General features: G+C 58.5%; 1 protein-coding gene across 5 annotated transcripts in view; it reads right to left on the bottom strand.

Annotated features, from left to right (window-relative positions):
- Positions 1-20188, bottom strand: part of LOC133351737 (cadherin EGF LAG seven-pass G-type receptor 2-like) — a 122160-nt gene that overhangs the window by 49017 nt on the left and 52955 nt on the right. For all 5 annotated transcript variants that reach the window (XM_061567198.1, XM_061567197.1, XM_061567195.1 and 2 more), the window contains exons 5-6: positions 7789-7904; positions 5208-5296 (exon numbers count right to left, since the gene is read on the bottom strand). In XM_061567198.1, the coding sequence (XP_061423182.1) occupies positions 5208-5296; positions 7789-7904 (205 nt within the window). The remainder of the gene's footprint in view (positions 1-5207; positions 5297-7788; positions 7905-20188) is intronic.

The following is a 20188-nucleotide window of genomic DNA, read 5'->3' on the forward strand; positions in this document are numbered from 1 at the left end:
CTGCCCCTAAACCCACGGCCGCTGCCCCCGCTGCTCGCTAGGCATTGTGGGAAAATAATCGATAGCGGACATTGTGGGTAACACGAGTAACACAATGATTACGCAGATGGTGCGCCTCCTTCCCATATTTGTCTCTCGCATGTGAAAAAATGAAAGCCTTGACGCTTCCCTTCATGGCGATGCTTTGTGGGAGACCCGGGGGGGGGGTTGGGGGGCTGCGACCCCCCTGGCCCAGCGTGCCGGCCACCGGGCCGAGGGGTCGCAGCGGTAGCGCGGTCGGAGGACAATGGCCGGTCGCGGCACAGGCCCCGCCGTGGCGGAGACTCGAGCCGCGCTCGTTTACGGGGGGCGCTGGGCGCTGTGGAGGTTAAAAGGTCACGGATCCCCTGCCCCCTTGCTCTCTTTCTCTGTGTTCGGCTGGGGGTTTTATTCCGGGAAGGAGATTAATGGGCGTGGGGTGTTGGGTTGGGGGGGGGAGTGTCGGGGGGGGGGTGGTGATGGGGGAGGTGTAAGGATGGGGGAATGGGGGGGTGAGTTTTAATGGAGGTGGAGTCGGCACAGACCTCCCTGTGGCGCTGACGGCATGGCAATAGCAACCGATCGCCAGCAACAACCAACAACTACGAGCAACAGCCAGCAACAACCAGCAACAACCGCTGAATATCGACAACAACCGGCAACCAGGACCAGGCAGACCACCACCGCAGAGATGGAGCGGTGGAGTCGGCGTCTGTGTTGCAGGCGCTAGGAGGACTGTCGCACGGCACGATTGTGCCAGACGGAGGCGGTGGCTTGGAGGGGCCTTGATCCAGCAGTGGATTGATCATGGCTGATGATGATGACTGAATTGGCACTGAACTCTCATGTGCGGCCTTGTAGACTGTGTGGGAGTTCTGTTAGCGAGCGCCTATTAAGGCAAGCACAGCACACGAGGGCGTGTTGTGGCCAGCAACACACTCGGCTGCCTTTGTGTCTCCCCCAGTGCTGGTGCTTAAACACTGCATTTAAGGCTGAGTGTACCTACGGGAGCCCCGGTGCTCATTCAAACATTTGCTATCGAAGGCCGAGTTGACCGAGAAAAGGGCCAGAACAGGCTTCATATATCCCACTGATGTTGCCCCAGGCTGGGAATCGAACCCAGGTGCCTGGAGTTATTGCTCGGCGCGAAAACCGCGACGCTGTGCGGCACGTTACCTCCGACTGCCCATCTCCCGTTTACAGCCCCGCAGAGCCAGTGGCCTTGAAAATTCCACATTCCTATGGTGGGTGACAGGTCTATAGGATAACCACCCGGACCCATCTACCGGCATACGAGATCCATCCTCATGTCTTGAGCCGGCTTGGCAGCAGACTTGCCGTGTGTGTGATCCGCGCGGCGCATCCGACTGGACTCGGGGGAGCGTGCGGCGGCGAACGTTCGAACTGACAGAGCGGCGCTCGTGCCCCGAGGCACGCGGGGGGCGTGCCCGCACACGCCCGCCCCCCCCCCCCCCGCACACCGCGTGGCAGCGCATCCCGAGTTGAATCTCGCGCGCATTTAAGGAACTCGGGGTGGCCAAGGGAGCAGTCGGCGGCCACGGGACCGCGAACCCGCGCCGTGCGGAGCTGTGCAGCGATGGGCTTTCTCGGGGCGCTGCGGGTTTCCTCCCACACACGAAGGGAGTCGTTTCTTAGGAAGGGACCGTCCAGACATCATGACCAAGATGAAACGCGCGACGTAACCGAGAACTGAACGATTTGGGGAAAATATCTAATTGCGATTTTTCTGACAGATATTGCGATTTGATTTGCGATAAAAAAAATTCAGTCAAGCTTCAGTTCAATATTCACTGTGTAACAGATTTAAAACATGTGATGGAGCATTATCACAGGATACCATCAAAATATGAACTGCTCTATATATTCTAATGCAAGGATGAGAACTTAAAATATATTAATTGCTTCCAACATGTATTTATAAAAAAATTAATTGAAGTAGAACAAACAAACATAGAACAATTGTTAAGTTAATTAAATAAATATATAATAATACAAAAATAAACAATTCCAATAACAAAGTACTGTAATAGGACTTTTCAAATCGCAAAAAATCGCAGCCTTTGCGATTTGCCAATCGCATTGTTTAAAATTGCCATTTCGATTTGAAATCGATGAATCGTTCAGCCCTAACGTAACCGTCATCGGCCGAGCATCCACACTGATGAAAGGTCACCTGCAAGTCACCCAATCGGGATCGCGGCGGCAACATCGCCAACGGCTGCGAAAAATCTGGCAGGAACCTCCTGCGGACGAGCCTTGGGGGCTCATGGAGGCTCGTCCCGTACGAATGAATGAATGAGCGGTGGAAACCCAGTGTGACACAAGCGCGGCTCGCGCGCACAGCTCGTGCGTGCGCCCGTATGGCGCATGTAGCCACGCGTGTTTGCTCAGCGAAGGCTGCACTGAGCAGTCATGTGAGACCCCCGCAGTGAGGGGCACTTGAGATAGTTTGGGTGGAGGGGGGGGAAGTGCAGAAGGGGAGTGGTTGAGGGGGAGGGGTTGGGGTAGGGGGGGAGGGAGGGTGGGGTGGGGGGGCACCTGGGCGGAGCGACGCATCCACCGTAACTAAGAGGGGGGGGGGGCACCCAGCGTCCACCCCCCACTCCTTCTAGCGGGGGTCTCCGTGGGCAGGAGGTGGAGTTGGCGGTTAAGTGGTGGGGGGGGGGGGGGGGATCAGGGGGAGGGGCCTGGGTGGTGTTGCTTCTCCTTGAAGCGGACACACAATGGCCACAAAGGCTCCTTTCTTCAGAGAGCGCGGGAGGAATGCCAACGACACGGGCAACGAGGTGCAGGTGGCGGGGGGGCAGGGGGGGGGCCCCGAGGCCGCCGTGCTCTCGGGCCGCGTGTTGTTCGACGGTGACGTCCTGACGATTCGACCCGCGTGCCAGGAGGTCCTCCGCTATCTTCTACGGCGCGTGGAGCAAAACGTCGAGCATCGCGCCGCCCGAAACGTCGGTCATCGCGCCGCCCGCACAGCACGCGGCCACAGGCACAAAAACACTTCGTGGGAGAGCCGAATGGCAGCACGACCGCGGAAACATTAACAACGGCCTTAACGCCAGCTCCAACCACACACAACGCAGTCGAGCACCCAACCTCCAACGCCTCTCGTCTCTCGCACCAACACCCAACACCAACACCCAACGCCAACACCCAACAACAACACCCAACAACAACACCCAACAACAGCACCCAACAACAGCAGCCAACAACAGCAGCCAGCACCATCGGTGCATCACCACCGATAGCACCCAGCAGCTTTCCCGCAGCATCCCGCACCAACAACCTGCACTAACGTCACGCACTGATGCCACAAATTACCACCATAATTAATGCCTTGCCCTAACACCCTGCACCAACACCCTGCACCAACACCCTGCACCAACACCCTGCACCGATGGCCTGCAGTAACACCCTGAACTAACATCACGCACTAACATCAAACACTAACTCCGGGTCCCACAATCCAGCACGCAGGTCCAACTTCCAGCATGCTCGTGCCATTATTCAAACAATGCTTTTCCAGAGCAGAGCTCAAGTCACGGGACACCCAGCTCTCAAACTCCAGCAGGAACCAGCACCCAGCCATAGCCTCCCACAGCACCCAGGCGAAGTCTCCCACAGCACCCAGACGTAGCCTCCCACAGCACCCAGCCGTAGCCTCCCACAGCACCCAGCACAAGCGCCCAGCGGTGAGAACCCAGGCTGTGGCACAAAGCCACGGGCTCGCGTTTAAATAACAAAGAGCTCGTCGCGAGAGTCGCACGTTTGCACCACGACCGTCCCATCCTGCAGACAAAGCTCGGCTCGTTCCTGCGGAGCTGCCTGCCACCGCTACCGCCATCTCCATCGCCACACAACACCACGCACGCGCGCGTTACAACCCTACAAAGACAAAGATTCCACCACCCCCCTCCCCCGTGTAGCCCTCAAACAGGCTGTTTGGGGCATGAATGTGGCCAACATGGCACCCGGTCGCCTTTGCGTCCCCCCGGTGCTGACGTTGTATACACCTGCAGCAGGATACTCATTTGAGGCCGAGTGCACCTAGGCGGAGGCCGATGACCGGTTTAGATATTCGCCGCTAATGTGGCACGTTGTCGATCGCGCGGTGATCTCATAGCCCGGGCGGAGACGGGCGTGGGCGAGCGTGGGCGAGCGTGGGCGAGCGCCAGTGCCATATGGTGGGTCCCGCTACTCAGGCGGGGCGCCGTCATCATCAACCCCGCGACGGACAAGGATGGGCCCTCGTCTCAACCCGACCCCCACGCCCAGACGGCGCTCGCTCCCCGAAGGTTTGTGGTTCTCGGATTTGAAACAAGCAGGCGTGGGGAACGCTGCGAGCGTCACCCGATACCCAAACGCGGCTCATGCCCGGCACAACAAACACGGCGCGGCCGATCTGCCACCACGCGCGCTCACTCGCTCGCTCACTCACTCGCTCGCTCATTCACTCGCTCGCTCATTCACTCGCTCGCTCATTCACTCGCTCGCCACAATCGCCGGGGAAGAGAGCGAGACACCGGGCGGCGGTGGCACTGCCTCCTGCGTTATCAATCAGCGCTGAGCGATTACGGATGCGAAGAGCCGAGTGAGGGCGGAGAGCACGGGCTCCAACGACGGCCGCTTCAGCGCGGTTATCGATTGCCGAGATATGGCCGCCGCTGCCGCCACCACCGTGCCGATGCCTCACCGGGCCCCACTCGGTATCGATAAATTTGAGTCACAACAGCGATCGACGGCCCCTGACCTCCGTGGCCCCTCTCCCCCACGGCCCCCGCAAAGCAATCATGACGGCCCTGCCCCGCGAGACGAGGGCTCGGCGATCCGGCACGTCCGCCCCTTCGGTCGCGGAGCGCGCTGCCGCACCACGCACAGAGCGCGAGCGATGCGCTGCGTGAACGTCCAAACTCTTGCCCCTGTTCAATCAATCATTATTACACTCGACCCATCGGGCAGCATGGCGTTCTGGGAGTGCATCTTCATCAGCAGGCCTTATTGAACTAAAGCAAAACTCTGCAGCAGTTTTGACATTTGGTGTCTCACCTGCGTCAGAGGTGGGTCCTTAGAGCGGCCGTCGGACTCACCTGGCCGGGCGAGATGTGGCCGGGCGTGACGGCACGTGTGTGCGTATGCGCGTGCATGTGGCCGCGCCGGCGGGGACTCACCCGATTGTAGTAGTGCACCTGCACCGTGTGCCACTGGCCGTCGCTCACGCCTCCCGGCACGTACGGCGTCACCAGCGTCGACTTCTCCCCTGCGCGGAGAGACATGCGCCGCCGGACACGCAAGCGATCATACGAGGGCCGAGCGGCAGCAGCGGCCGCCATTACCGAACACACGACGACGACTCGGCGACTTCACGGACTCGCGAGTGGAACGCGACGGCCCAGCGGCGCAGGGAAGGGCACGAGGGCGGGAGAAGCAGCTGTACCTCCGCAAGCTCTGGGTGCTGGGGGGGAGGATGGTGATGATGATAAGAACCAGATTATGCCGCACCCCCTCAATTATTACTTTTCTTTGGCACCCCCTACCCAAACCCCCCCCCCCCCCCAGCTACTTCACATGCCTCCGCCCCCCCCCGCAACCCCCGTGATGAATTGTCCCACAACTTCAAAATAATTCCTCCACAGCTATGATGCTCCGACTTCCTCTGGAGTACTGCAGTTGCGGTATCCGTAGCAACGGGCTGTGCCGGGGGACCTGACTGCCGCAGCGCCACCACCACCACCGCCAACTTCGCAGCGTCGCTCATAAATAGTGCACGCGGCCGATGGGAGAGGAACAGCTCACGGGCACCCGAGGCAGCCATCCTCCCTCCTAAACTGGGCCGGCAGCGCTGCTGATTTACCACCGCGCGGCTTTTTCGCAGCTGCGCCGTATATATTTCTCCCGACGTGTTTCCGAGTTCTGTCGCGTTCCTGAGCTAGATGCCGGCGCGCGCAGAGAAATGTCGGGCATCGGCGCCGAACAAAACTTCGCAGCGCGAATGAGAAAAAAAGTCATCGCTGCCACAACCGCTGATTTAACGCAGTCGACCGCGCCGCCACTCGCACACGTGCGCGCGTCCCCTTCATTTTCATCTCAAGAGTCGTAAAATCCTACCCCAGTGTGAGACGGGGGGCCGCTCCGTCGCACAGGGAGGGAGAGGATTAAGGGAGCACGTTATTGATGGCGGGGCAGAGACGGCCAGCCCGACCGCCGCCACCTTCGCCGCTCTTCCGCAAGGGACCGAGGGGCTGTAATAAAAATCAGGGACGGAGCTGTCGGCGGAATGTGGATCCGTTAACTAAACTACTTCAACTACTTTTATTTTACCAGGTAAGGCCCAATGAGCTATGAAGCTCTTTATCACAAGCAACCTGGCCAAAAATGACAGCTCAACGAAGTGGCTTTTGACGTGGAAAGTTATCGCAGCCAAATACTGTAAAACGCATGTTGATTCTAAATGTGGAGGGATTAACCAGAGGACCCGGAGAAAAATCCACGCGACCACGGGGAGAACTTGCAAACTCCAAATATACAGGCGTCAGGGTCGGGATCGAACCCACAACCTCCTGCATACCAAGAGAGGGAGATAACATCTCGCCACCGTGGCTGCGGTGACCGCCCGCGTGGCCTTCTTATGAGCAGCAGCCGCTGTGAGAGCAAGCGCCGTGCTTAGCAGGGTCACAGTTCCGATTAAGTTGGTGGCTGCCATATCTACTCTCTCTCCACTCTCTCTTCTCTTCCCTCTCTCCCTCCCTCCCACTCTTTAATCTCTCCGCTCTCTCTCGCCCCCCACCAGCAGCAGGTGCCTGGTTTTTACGAGGCAGAGAAATCACCGCAACGAGAAGAGAAATCCAATAATGGAGGAGCGCGTGCCAGAGCCCGCGCCTTCGCAACCGCCGCGGCAACGCCAGGGCCCATCCCGGCACACGGGGGAGGCCGTACCGCACCCTCCACGGTCGTTGGCACCGCACCATCGCAACATCCACACCGCGCAACCACCACCATCATCAAACTATCACCGCTTCAGCACTGCACCACCACCAGTGTCACCACATCAGTACCGCACCATGAACGCACGAGCACCGTACCGTCACTGCGGCATCACCATTCCATCGTCAAGACTATAATCCCACCATCACCAGAACCATCACTACATCATCACCGCACCATCACCACACCATCACCGCACCGTGTCCTCACCGCACCTTCACAGCCGCCCACGGTTTACGGGACAAAAATAGAGCCGCAAGAGGAGTCGTCCCTGAGCGGTTAACACGCAATGGCGGAATGAGGTTTTATCTCCAGCCATCTCTTGAACCATCCAATCAAATAGATTATTCTGCTTGAATTGAATCGTGCGTTCGTAAGGATGGGGTCATGTGACCCCTGCAGCCACTAGGGGCGCTACCATTTACAATTTTAAAAAATAAATATATAACAATTCTTGAATCAAATTGCAAACCCCAAATGTCGACAATGGCTATCCATTACCAATAATCTCTATCCGGCTCTGTACATCTCTATCCAATGACCTAGTCATCTCTCATTATCCATCCATCTCAGTCAAATGATCACGGTCAAGCTCCATCTCCGTCTGGAGTAGAGGGGGGATGCGGAAGAACGAGATATTATCACAGTTTGCCTGTGTCGCGGCATGACGGTGTGACGGTGTGACGGTGTGGGGGGGGCGTGGGGGTTCGGTGTGCGGGTGCCCCGGTGCGCCAGCGTGCTGGTACCCTGGCGTGCCGGCATCCTCACCTGCAGAGAAGGTGAGCTGGATCTGCTCGTCCACGATCTCGAGCGCCATGAAGTCATGCTTCTCGTTGAAGCGGCCGTTGTAGAGCAGCAGGCCGCTCCGCTCCTTGGTGGCGAACCTGGACACGTGGGGACACGCGGGGACACGCTGGTCAGCACGGCACACGTAAGCACGTGGCACAGGTATACTTGGAGACACACGGGTCAGTATGGGTACACGGGAACACATAGGGACACACGGGGACACAGGCTGAACCCACAAAGCACTGAGGCTCAGCCTGTTTCCTGGCCAGATCCTGGCCCAGCCTGGCTCAAGGACTCAATAAACGATTCTCTTGTCCGTGCAAATGAGAGATGCTCCAATCTGGAGGGATCTTCCTGGAGAGATATCGTAACGGATGGAGAGACAGTGAACTCGATGACTTGTCACGACTTTGGCCGGCGGTCACTCGACGCAATGACCACACCTCCTTCGCCGTTGTTCTTGCCGTCACATCTGTACGGTTGGCTCGTTTGTACAGTTCGGTTCGCTCCGTTAGCCTAAATGTCACATCAGCATTTAATCTGCATACGATTTGCATAAATCGTCCACAGTCAATATTCTCACGAGCACAATTGTACGCGCATAATAACGAGCGTGCGCGTCTCTCCACGAATCATTGTGCCGTTATGCCGATACGCCCCCAGCACTCGGCAACGTCTCTCCATCACGCACGCCGCCAAAATCAACGCCATTTTCAGTGACAAGCGAACGGGGAGGGGGCGAGCAAGAGGTTATAGGTGAAACCTAAGCCCACCCCCCCCCCCCCCCCAAATCCAGCAACTAGGAGCTGCGATGGGAGCGAGCGTCGCTCCACACGTACACCTAGCTGCGGGTGTGGAGCCATCACCAACGCGGCTTGGACCGTAAATGCGGCGTTCTGCTTCCCACGTCCCGGTGGTGGCAGCGGTGGCAGCGCCGCGGTGCCGACCCGCGAGCGGCGGCCTCGCAACTGAACTCCGGTGCCGAGCGTGGCTCTGCTGCCATGTTTGTGTAAAAATGTCGCTCTGACGCTTTGCTCGTGCGGCCACGTGACCCCCCGCGGCGCGGTGGAGAGATTGTGCGCGGAGACGCGGGGACAACAGAGAGACGTGGGGTGAGATGATGACACAGGGATACGGGGACACATAGGGACCGGGACACGAGAACACAGAGACATGTGGACACCGGGTCACAGGGATGGATGGAGAGATGAAGACAAAAACGTGGACGCAAAGACGTAGCCACGTACACGAACGCGTGGACACCACAAAAACACAGAGACACAGATTGAAACGTGGATACAAATGCACATGGAGCGACACACGTGCACATATATATATATGACTACACTGAATCACAGATGGGTGAACACACCGACATACATAGACACAGACAGATATACACAGAGCGAGACTGCATATCTAATATAACACGGAATAAAAAGAGACAGTCATACAGGCCTAATGACAGACAGCCAGGCGCAATCACGTAATAAGACACACACACGGAGGCAGACGGACGAAAGGACGGTCGCGCAGGTACAGACAGAATGACGGGCGTGTTTTGTCTGGAGGTTTCGCTGTCACAGATTCTCCGGGTCCTGTCCCCTCGCGCCATCATCACTCCCACCCGCGCGCCCGCCCATCCTCATACCCCGCCCCGACCACAAGTGAAGGCAGAGCTCGCGCTACCGGCAGCCCAGCCGATGCCCCCCCCCCCTCCGCGCCCCGCGTGGACGGCAGACGTCGTCACGACCGTTCGCACGGAGCGCCGGAGTGACAAGAAGAATCCGTCCGCCTCTCTCGGCAACTCCTCCCGCGGGCCCCGGGGGCCAGCGCGTGCGTTGTCCCTTCACGCCGCACGCGAGCACGCACACACGCACCGCGTGATGGACAGGAGGCAGATGGACGGAAGGATAACCGGACACACGCGTGTACGTACGGACAGACCCGTGGACGGGCGGATGGACAAGACGAGCGAACGGATGAATAGAGAGACAGGCTCACAGATGCACGGACAGACGGATTGTGGACATCGGGATGCACAGACGTACGCACAGACGGCGCAACCAACGGAAGAGAGAGAGGAACGGCGCACGTAAACGCACCCACGGACAAGAGGACCTGTCAGACGCACGCACAGACAGACGAACGGAAGGACACACGCACGCACGGATGAATGCTCGCGGCCGCGCGGCCTGGGGCAGGGCTGTGCTGTTGGGCCGTCGCGACAACGCCGATCGGAGCGGACGGGGGCTGATCGGCCGAGCAGATCTGCCTTTGTGCGAACCCTGGCCGACCCCTCAGGTGTCACGGCAACCGCTGGAGCAGCGGAGACATCTCATGGCTACCCCTCCAGCCCCCCACCCACCCCATTCTACCAGACCAGTTTGCTCCCCCCCAGCCCCCCCGCATCATCCCGACTCGCTCCGGTCCCAACCACCACTGTGAACCCCCCCCCCGCTGCTTCCTGCGGGGGACCCCTTCACCGCTTATACCCCACACCCCTCCCCCTCCCAGCCCACACCTCGTGCGGTGCCAAGTGCCCCCTGGCCCATGCCCCCCACGAACCCCCCCCCCCGCCTCGCCGAGCCCCGAGTGTTCCACGCCGACCCCCACCGCATCCCCCGGCCTCTTAGAAGCGAGGAACAAAGGGGAGAGTGAGGGGATGCTAATCCCGCATGCAGCAGCAGCAGCAGCTCCTGCAAGGGGGCTCACAGCTGGGACAGCGGGACAGAGACAACAACAAGGAGACACGAGACACACGAGGAATTGACAAGCAAGAGATGAACGCTGACGCCCGGGGACACGGACGCGAGGGGCACGCAGACGCACGGGGAGACCGACAGCCGGAGAGACGCACGAGGCCACACGGGGAGAGAGACACAAAAACAAATATTGCCCGGGAAAGTGCTGTCAACGACCACCTATTAAAGCAGGAACGTCACACATTTGGGTGCCTTTGTCTCCCCAAGTGCTTATATTTACACATTGCAGCAGATACTCATTAAGGCCGAGTCGACCTTGGGGAGGCACAGGACCAGTTCAAATATTCGTTACTGTTTTTGGTCGTGTGAATCGTATCCGGTTCGCCGAGTTTGTAGTCCAGTGCGCTCACGACACAGGGACACGCTGACACGTAGAGACAACCGCACATAGAGATGATGACACGCAGAGAGACACACGGGGACACTCGTGACACGCAGAGAGACACGGGGAGACACAGACACCGATACGCAGGGACGAACACACATGGAAACAGCAGCAGCACAGAGGAGATGAAGCGAGACAGGCTGTGGGCCTGAGGCAGGATTGTGGTGATGGTTAAAGGATGGTCCGCGGGTGATGGGGATGGAGTGTGGGGGGGGCAATGCCCAGGTAAGGTGTGTGCCTGTGGGGAGTGGTGGTGCAGCGGTTAGCGCACCGTGCTACCAACCCAGAGACCTGTGTTCGGTTCCGGCTCTTGGCCAACATCACTTACGAATATCCAAACCATTCCTGGGCCTCCCCTAGGTCGACTCAGCCTGAAATGAATACCAAGTTACCGCTGGGGAAACAAATGTTGCAATGCGTCGTGGTGGCCACACCACCCCCTCGTGTGCCGTGTCGGCCTTCATAGGTGCTCGCTAACAGAACTTGCCCCAAAATCCTGTTAGAGACTGCACGGGGTAATCTTTATCTTTGTATATCTGTGCATCTGTATCTATATCTTCGTGTGTATCTGGGCTTATCTGTGTGTGTCTATATTTGCGTCTGTATCTATAGCCGTGTGTGTGTGTGGTCCCCTGGGCCGGTGTGGCGAGTGTGTGCCGCGTGCCCGTGTGTGTGACAGCCTGGTTATTACGGAGCCTCACGCAGCTGCGCCCCGCACCGCTCACCGCCTGCGCGTGCGAGATTACGCAGATCTATGGGCACTGGGGCACACCGCGACCACCACTACCACTCGCTCGCCCGCTCGCCCACCAACCCACGCAGCTGCAAACCCACCCATCCGCTCACCCACCAACCCAACCATTCGCTCATCCATCAACCCACTCAGCCACCAATCCACCCATCCGCTCACCCACGCACCAACCCACCCACCCACCAAACCAACAACCCACCCACTCACCCACTCACCCACCCACCAACCCAACAACCCACCCACTCACCCACTCACCCACCCACCAACCCAACAACCCACCCACTCACCCACTCACCAACCCACCCACCCACCAACCCAACAACCCACCCACTCACCCACTCACCCACGCACCAACCCACCCACCAACCCAACAACCCACCCACTCACCCACTCACCAACCCAACAACCCACCCACTCACCCACTCACCAACCCAACAACCCACCCACTCACCCACTCACCAACCCACCAACCCACCAACCCACTCACTCACCAACCCACCCACTCACCCACCAACCCAACAACCCACCCACTCACCCACTCACCAACCCGCCGACCCACCGGTCTGTCTAGCCGTCCCAGGTCCACGTTCGTGTGTAGCGGCTGCTGCCACCAATCAGTGGCGGCTCCACTTAATCTCCCGATTTAATTTGAGGTGACAAAATAAACAAGCGGCAACTTGTCTGCTTCACAAATCTCTCCCTCTACATGAATACAATGTAATCAACTTGCACATTCCATCAGCCACACGGCTTCCTTCTGAGAGTGCATTATTGCACCAACAGCATCGGTTCAATTAAGATTAAAACTCTGGACCGGTTTCAACATTCAGTGTCTCATCGGCAGAGTCAGGCGTTGCTTTGAACCAATGCTGGTCAAGTGCCAGATGCTTATTGGCAAAGGTCCTCTCCAGTGCCCCCGCAAGGGCAGACGGCAAGCGGGCAGCTCGGACTCCCTCCGATGCGGGGGTCCTCCTGGGAGAATCGGGGGTGCAGGTGCAAGGATGCGGGGATATTGCCACGGATTTGGCGAAAACACCCCAAGGAGATGTCGCCCCCCCCCCCAAACCCGCACGCTGCTGCTCCCCACACTGGGTTCATCACAGGACAGCCACCCATACGACAGCCAGACCCCTCATTCACTCCGGCCACTCACTCACCAGCATGGTCACTGCTCCCATGAACTTCACCCATTGATTCCTCCACCAATGTTGAGGACTCGGTCTCTACCCGACACTGATTGTGTTATCTCATCCTCCACCATCACCACGACAGTGTTCAACCACGATCACACTGCAGGTCACAACAACAAACTCAATCACCCACTCACCCACTCCTGCACCCACGCACTAACTCACTCACCCACTCAGCTACTCAATCACCCACGAACCCACTCACTCACCCACAAGCCCACGCACTCACCCATGAACCCACTCACTCACCCACGTACTCACTCACTCGCTCTCCCACAACAGGTCACAACACTTCTCTTCCTCTCACTGCTCTACTTCGAAAACCTCGCGTCGTCTCTTTTGCCAAGCTCTTTTAACAACCTTGCTCGAATTAAAGAAGCGTGTTACACCCTTATCTATCACAACCATGAAAACAGTGCTGTTTGCTGCTGGGCCTGTGCTCAGTATTTGTGTTTGATAAAGGAGAGACCCAGAGAAGCCACGGCTGACTTCACCAGACTCAACCTCCCCGTGCTCAGTCGTCCACCCGCGTCTCCCGTCACGAGCGTTGGCAGGAGACGCGACGAGTCGTCCCCACTCCCCACGGGGTGGACGCTGACCGCCGCGCGCAGATAATGGAAAAAACCAAAAGTGTCTCCGTTCCTCCGAGGTTTCGCTCGAAATGAAAAATAACCGAGCGTTGCCGCCGTTTCCGAATCTCTGAAATGGGCGGTGGGGGGGGGGGTGCGGACGATCACAGAAACCTCTCCCCGCGGGGACGGCAAGTGTAGCCCCGTGCAGAAGCCCGGACAGAAAGGGCCTTGGCTCGCACAGCTCCACGCTCGTTAAAGCCGAGCTTTTGATCGTTAGGATGCAGAACGTGACGCCTCTTCCCTGAACCGTACACCGCTCGCAGATTCATCTTTGTGTTCCTTTCTGAAAGGAGTTTCCAAGGCTGCCACCCTCCCTCCCTCCACTACCGCCCCCTCCCCCTCGCTCGTGAGCTGCCCACCCCTGCCCAGGTCCCCCCACCTCCCACTAGGGGATTTACGCAAGAGCACACCTTAGAGGGCCGTGCCCCCAGCCTCCCTCCCTCCCTCCCCATGTTCTTCCGCCCTCCCTCTCCTCCTCCCCCCTCTCCCCCCTCCCCTCTGCGCGCACGGGACAGCATGAAAGGCCGGCGTGACACATTACCCCGCATTACCCTGCCGCCCGCATTCCAGGCCGAGGCTCCTCACAACAACAACAACAAAAAAGCGCCCCCCCCCCCCCAACACAAAAGCAGTGCGGGAGAAAGGCAACTGGGGGTTGGGGAGGGGCGAGGGGGGAACGCAGGAAGACACGGCGAGGAAGAGAGAGAGAGCCCAGAGAGGCGAGGCGATGGGGAGACGTCTCACAAGGCTCGGGGTCCGGGGTGGTGGTGGGGGGGGGAGAAGCTGCGCTGGCACTGTGGCACTGCGGCGAGCGGTGGCGAGGGCCACTCTGGCCGAGCAGGTGCCGCTCCGCCACGGCGGAGGTGCGAGCGATGGGGAGAGAGGGAGGGGGGGAGATGCGGGGAGGGACAGGGAGAGCGACGGAGCCGTGGGGGGGCAGGGGGGGTGTCCCCGGCAGCGGGGGGGACGGGAGAGGAGCCGCGTGAGTTTGAATCTTGGGGAACCGCCACTCCGAGTGGCGCCCATCGCAGGGAGAGCTGACCTTTGACCCCATCTCCTACTACGCCGGCTAATTTGTACCGACTAAGCCCCCCCACCCTCTTCCCCCACTCTTACCCCACCCCCACTGTCCCCTGGCCAAATCCCATCCTTCACATTACAATCACAAAGAGCCAGGGGGGGCGCAGGGGTGCGGTTACTATGGAGCTGGGGGAGAAGCTCAGAAGATGGGAGGGAGGGGTGGGCAGGAGGGGAGGGTGGGGTCCCGACGAGGGCTACGTTTGTCACCGAAGTGAGAGGCTCCGAGTGAGGACACAGGGCCACCCCGATCACACCACCCCCCTCCTTCTCCTCGTGTCACTCTCACTCGTCTCCGCAGGGTGGGGGCGCGCGGTGAGAGGGCGAGCGCGAGGAGTACACCTGGGGGGGTAGGGTGGACCCCCACAACACCTCACCCCCCACGCCCCCCACAATCTCCCCACCACCACTACCGGTCCCGTGTGGCCCTGGGCCCCTGCCAGGTTTCGTCAGTCCGGCCCCCCCCCCCGGTGATGGAGGCAGCTCAAGGCTCCTCAGCCGCAACTGGCGCCAGTGCCAGCTCCATCTCCCCCCTCTCGCCCCCCCACTCCCACCCAGCCGCCCCCCGCACCCTGAAACGCGATCTGAGCGCCCGAGACCCCGCATCTGGTCGGACGGGAATTTTCCGAGAGCGCGTGCGGTTGGCGGTGACGGTGGCGGTGGCGGCTACCATGGCCGAGAGGTTTCAACTTCGCCGGAGCGACCGGGCGAAGGAGCTCGGGGCGACAGGGGCAGCGGGGAGGAAGAGGAGGAGGAGGGAGTAAGGCGAGGAGGAGCTTGCGGTGATGAGCAGAGCGAGAGACTGCGGCTGAACTAATAGCAATTACGGGACTGTGCTGGCAGTGATAGATGACCGCGCGCGGCCATGATTATAGTTATTGTGCTATGATGGCTACATCGCGACGGCTGCGTCATGATGGCTGCTGCATCAATGTCCGTTGCAGTGGGAGCAATCACATCCATCGTCGCCATCATCGCTATCTCAAGCGATGAAGTCGCCCACCTATCGCTCTCGTATCGCTCCAACCACGGTTAGCGTTCCCGTGAATTTCACTCCTTGATCCTTCCACCCGTGTTGACTGTTTCATCTCCGCCGCCGCCACCGCCACCACCACCACCACACTGGAGGCCACAACAACTCACACATCCACTCGCTAATCCACTAACCCACTCACTCACCCACGCACCCGCGCGCCACACCGCAGGTTACAAAACTTCCCTCTCTCCTCCCCTCGCTCTGCTCCACTGTGAAACTCCCTCCTCACGTCGGCGACGTATCTTTTCTCCACAAGCTCTTATAACAATAGCTTTGCTCAATTCAGCAAACGTTTCGCACTCTTATCCATTGCAAATTTGATAATAGTGCTGATCGTTGCTAGCCGCCCGACGTTTTGGGGCCAGCAATGGTGTTGAAAATAAATCAAGAAATCATGACATAACTCCCACAAACCACAGGTGGAGCCAAGTTCAGTGGTGGCCGCCCATCACCCCCTCCCCATAATTATTTATGAAACTGTTCAGAGTTTGCAAACACTCGCTAATTGCAATCCCTGGTCGGTCGTACGGTACGGGAGAGGTTTGGGAGCCTCCCTCCCCCATTGGGAGCTGGAGAAGCGGGTAAACACACCGCCCCTGCACCTGGCGTCCGGCCGAGGCTCCTCAGGTAATTCACGACCCACCCACCCCCTGTTGAGCCGAATCAATACGCGCGGTGGGGTTAAACATTAGCCGAGCGTGCAAAGTCCGAGCCTCGCCGCTGGCGTTCGTTAAGGTGCGGCCCTCACCGACGTCCCCCTTCCCCTCTGGGACGACGAGGCCGCGGTTCGCGACGGATCCCCCCCCCCCCCCCACCGATGCCCAATCACCGTGAGCGAGGACTGGAGGACCCGCAGCTCAAACCCAGCAGCGACACGGCGGGCGGGCGGGTGGGACGTCGCCGCCGCCGCCACGCTGACGGTGAAACGGAGAGAGGAGGCCGGGTGGTGGGGGACTCGTAATGATGGCCGGGCCGGAGACACGGAGCCGCCACCGCTGAGATCCTGGACTCGAATCCGGGTTTTAGCAGCCCAACCGCAGTGATTAAACCGGGTTCTCAACCGCAGTGATTAAACCGCGTTCCCGAGTGTGGCGAGGATATGATGATGTCAGCCCGATCGGTCACCGGTGACTGCACACACAATGTGGTTTTTCACGTAATTTGCCAATTTCCAGCTGTGAGAGTTGCAACGTTCGGTTTGAGTGACCCGTGACGGACGCTCTAATCAGGGCGCGTACAAGCTGGGTCCCCTCGCGTGGGTAAGATGCCAGCCGTGAAAGTCCGGTGACATCCCCTTAAAGGGGACCCTTCTCTATCCCGTGTCTTGTTGAAACATCGGCAGGAATTGATGTACTTTTGCAACTTGTACTTATACACTTTTTTTCACTCCAGATGGTTCACTCCAGATGGCTGCATGAGCCTGAAAGCATGAGTCTGGGGCAGTGAGCTGTGAGCCACAAGCTGTTAGTCTGTGCGTTGTGAGTCCCTGAGTTAACTCCGTGAGCTGCGAGCGTGGTGCGCGCGAGTCCGCGCGAGTCCGGCTGAGAGAGCCGTCACCGTGCCGATCTCCCCGGGCCACACTCACACCACCCACTCGTAACCCAGTAGTGACGAGTCGGTAATGAAGAGAAAAGGAGCGTATGACAGGCGCGGTGGTGACGGCCGCCCCCCCTGTCACCCTGGGCCATGTCGGATTCCAACCGCAAGCACGTGCAGTCATGCACAAGGCTCCCCCACACGCACACAGGTACTCTTACGCAAACGCGAGCGCAACACACAAAAACACACGGACGTACACGCAAGCGTGCGAGTATGCACCACGCTCACTGTCGCACGGTCACACCAATGTAAAACAAAGACAAAGATCCCCCATATAGCCTTCAACAGACTGTTGGGGCAAGTGCTGTTAGCGAGCACCGATGAAGTCCGGAATGAAACACGAAGAGGTGGTTGGCTAGCACCACGCTTACACATCGCACCAGGTACTCATGTAAGTCTGGGTCGACCGAGGGGAGGCCCAGTATCGGTTCAGATAATCGTCACTGGCGTTGGCCGGATCATCAAGCTCATAGCGTAGCACGCAAATCACGACACTACCGCTCCTCGACTGACACAAACGCACGAACACACACACATGCGCAAAGGTACACACGTGCTGTTACGCAAAAAAAGGCGACACCCACGAACGCACAAACACGCTCACAATAACACAAAGACACACACTCACACGGGCAAAGATAAAGATCCCCAAATTAACCTTGAAAACTGTTGGGAGAAGTGCTGCTTTGTTAGCCAACGCATGCTAAGGCTGGCAAGGTACTCGACTGGATGGTGCAGTCCAACACCGTGCCCGGCCGCCTTTGTCTCTCTGATTGCAGGACGCTCGCACACCACACCAGGAATGGGTGAGCATCCGCAAAGAAACCCAGGCCAACTTCATATTTCAATTTTCTCAGGTGACTCACCAACTCACACGCTCTCACACGCTCTCACACGTTCACTCACACACTAAGACAAAGGTCCCCCGGATAGCCTTTTGCAGGCTCTTGTGGGGCAAGTGCTGTTCGTGAGCACCAATTAAGGCGGGCACGGAACATGTGGGAGTGGGTGGCTAGCATCACGCCCGGCCACCACCTTTGTCTCCCCGGGACTGATGTTCACATACCGCACGAGGAACTCATTTAAGGCTGAATAGAACTAGGGGAGGCCCATGACCAGTTCAGATATTCGTCATCAATGTTGGCCCGTGAGCGGGAATCGAACTCGGGTAACCGGGTTTGTAGCGCGGTGCGCTAATCACGGCATCACCACTCCCCACACGCAGAGAAAGATCCCCCCGATAGCCTGAACAGACTGTTGGGGCAAGTGTTGTTACCGAGCACCTATGAAGGCCAGCACACACACACACTCGCTCACCCGCATGTGCTCAGACTCTCACACATATGTCCTTGTTTGTTTAAATAGTAGTGATAAAGTTACCTTAAATCTGTTTCATGTTTACGTAGCTTAGTTTTGTAATTTGTGCTGTGCTCAATACGGAGGGCATCTGCACCAGCAGATTTGCGCAGCAGGGAATTAATGTTCAGCTTTGATGTAAATGTCCATTTGTGCTTGTGCAATATTTCCAATTCCTCATCATGTGATGCAATTGTTTTTGTACAGATTTCTTTTGTTTGTTATTCCTTTTGTCAATTTCGTGACCCAGGTCACCCTTGCAAATGAGACTTCCTGGTCTCTTAAGTTCTCGCCGGGTTACACAAAATACACTTGAAACATGAACTTATACCCATTGACACACATACTCACACACACTCACACACAACTACTTATACAAAGGTTCCCTGCTTATGCGATTAACAGACTGTTGGATCAAGTGTTTCTAGCGAGCCCCTATGAAAGCGAACTTACACACACTCACTGAGACTCCCCTACCCCACGTGACATCGCTCCCCGCACTCATCAACCCGTGTAAGCCCCAATCATGTACTGTGCGGGGGGTGGGGGGGGGGGGTACTCTGACCCCCCCCCCCCAAAACCAACCTTCCCAAGCCGCTCCTCCCCACGTCTCCCAACTCCACTACCGCCCACCACCCAAGTGGACCTGGTTTGACTGAGTTCCACCAACACCAATTCATCAGCCGGCCCACGGCCGCCCCCATTCCAGTCACCACCAACTCTGCTGAGCAGCACAGGCCACGCAGCCTGACCCGGGCTAGGGCCCCGTGGCCGCACGGGGCTTGGCGAGCATCGGTAGCTTTGGCCGAGACCGGACTGGCCGGCCCTTGCTCTCAAACGGCACGGCACAAGGCCGGGCCGCGTACCCGACCCGCGGGACGAGCGGTGGACGCATGGCGAGGAGGTCGCATGGCGAGGAGGTCGGTGCTGTCATGGCCGCCGTGCCCTGAGCCCGGCGCGGTCGCCGCCAGGCGGCACTCAAATCGCCGGGGCTCGCGGCATCACAGACGCACGGCGGCGGCGGCGGCAGCGGCGCTGGCGCTCCCCGAGAATGTAATTTCACGCCGATTCGGTTCGTTGTTGTCGCATTCTATTCTAAGATTAGCGTCGCTCGCAGACAGCGCACCATTGTTCGCAAAATTCCAATTCCTAACGTCTCCAGCAATAGCGCCAACAACGCTGAGCTCATCACCACAGGCGTCCGGGCCTGGACAGCCTTTTTTGCCTGCCACTGATTAACGTCACTCGGGGACATGGCCTCCTCTCCACTCGGATCGATGTCCGAGTCGGGGTTTCACGTTGCCGCAAGTCCCAGCATCAAGCTGCCATCAAACTTCAAGCGAAGGTTGGAGGAGAGCGGCGAGAGTCAGTAGTGCACATGGAGGTGAAGGGTTATAAGCCAGGAGTTAAAGGTTACAGATCAGGAGTGAAAGGTTACAGGTCAGCAGCCAGGGTTGAAGGTCAGGAGATAGAGATCATAGGTGAGTAGATAGGGGTTGAAGGTCAGGAGCCAAGGGTTAGTTGGAACATTTGCCAACCAGAGGAGTTAAAGAGCCGTAGTTCAGCAGGCGGTCATTCGAGATCAGGA

Source organism: Lethenteron reissneri, chromosome 38, assembly GCF_015708825.2.
Source record: "Lethenteron reissneri isolate LAM-NWPU_2019-01 chromosome 38, ASM1570882v1, whole genome shotgun sequence".
Classification (NCBI taxonomy): domain Eukaryota; kingdom Metazoa; phylum Chordata; class Hyperoartia; order Petromyzontiformes; family Petromyzontidae; genus Lethenteron; species Lethenteron reissneri.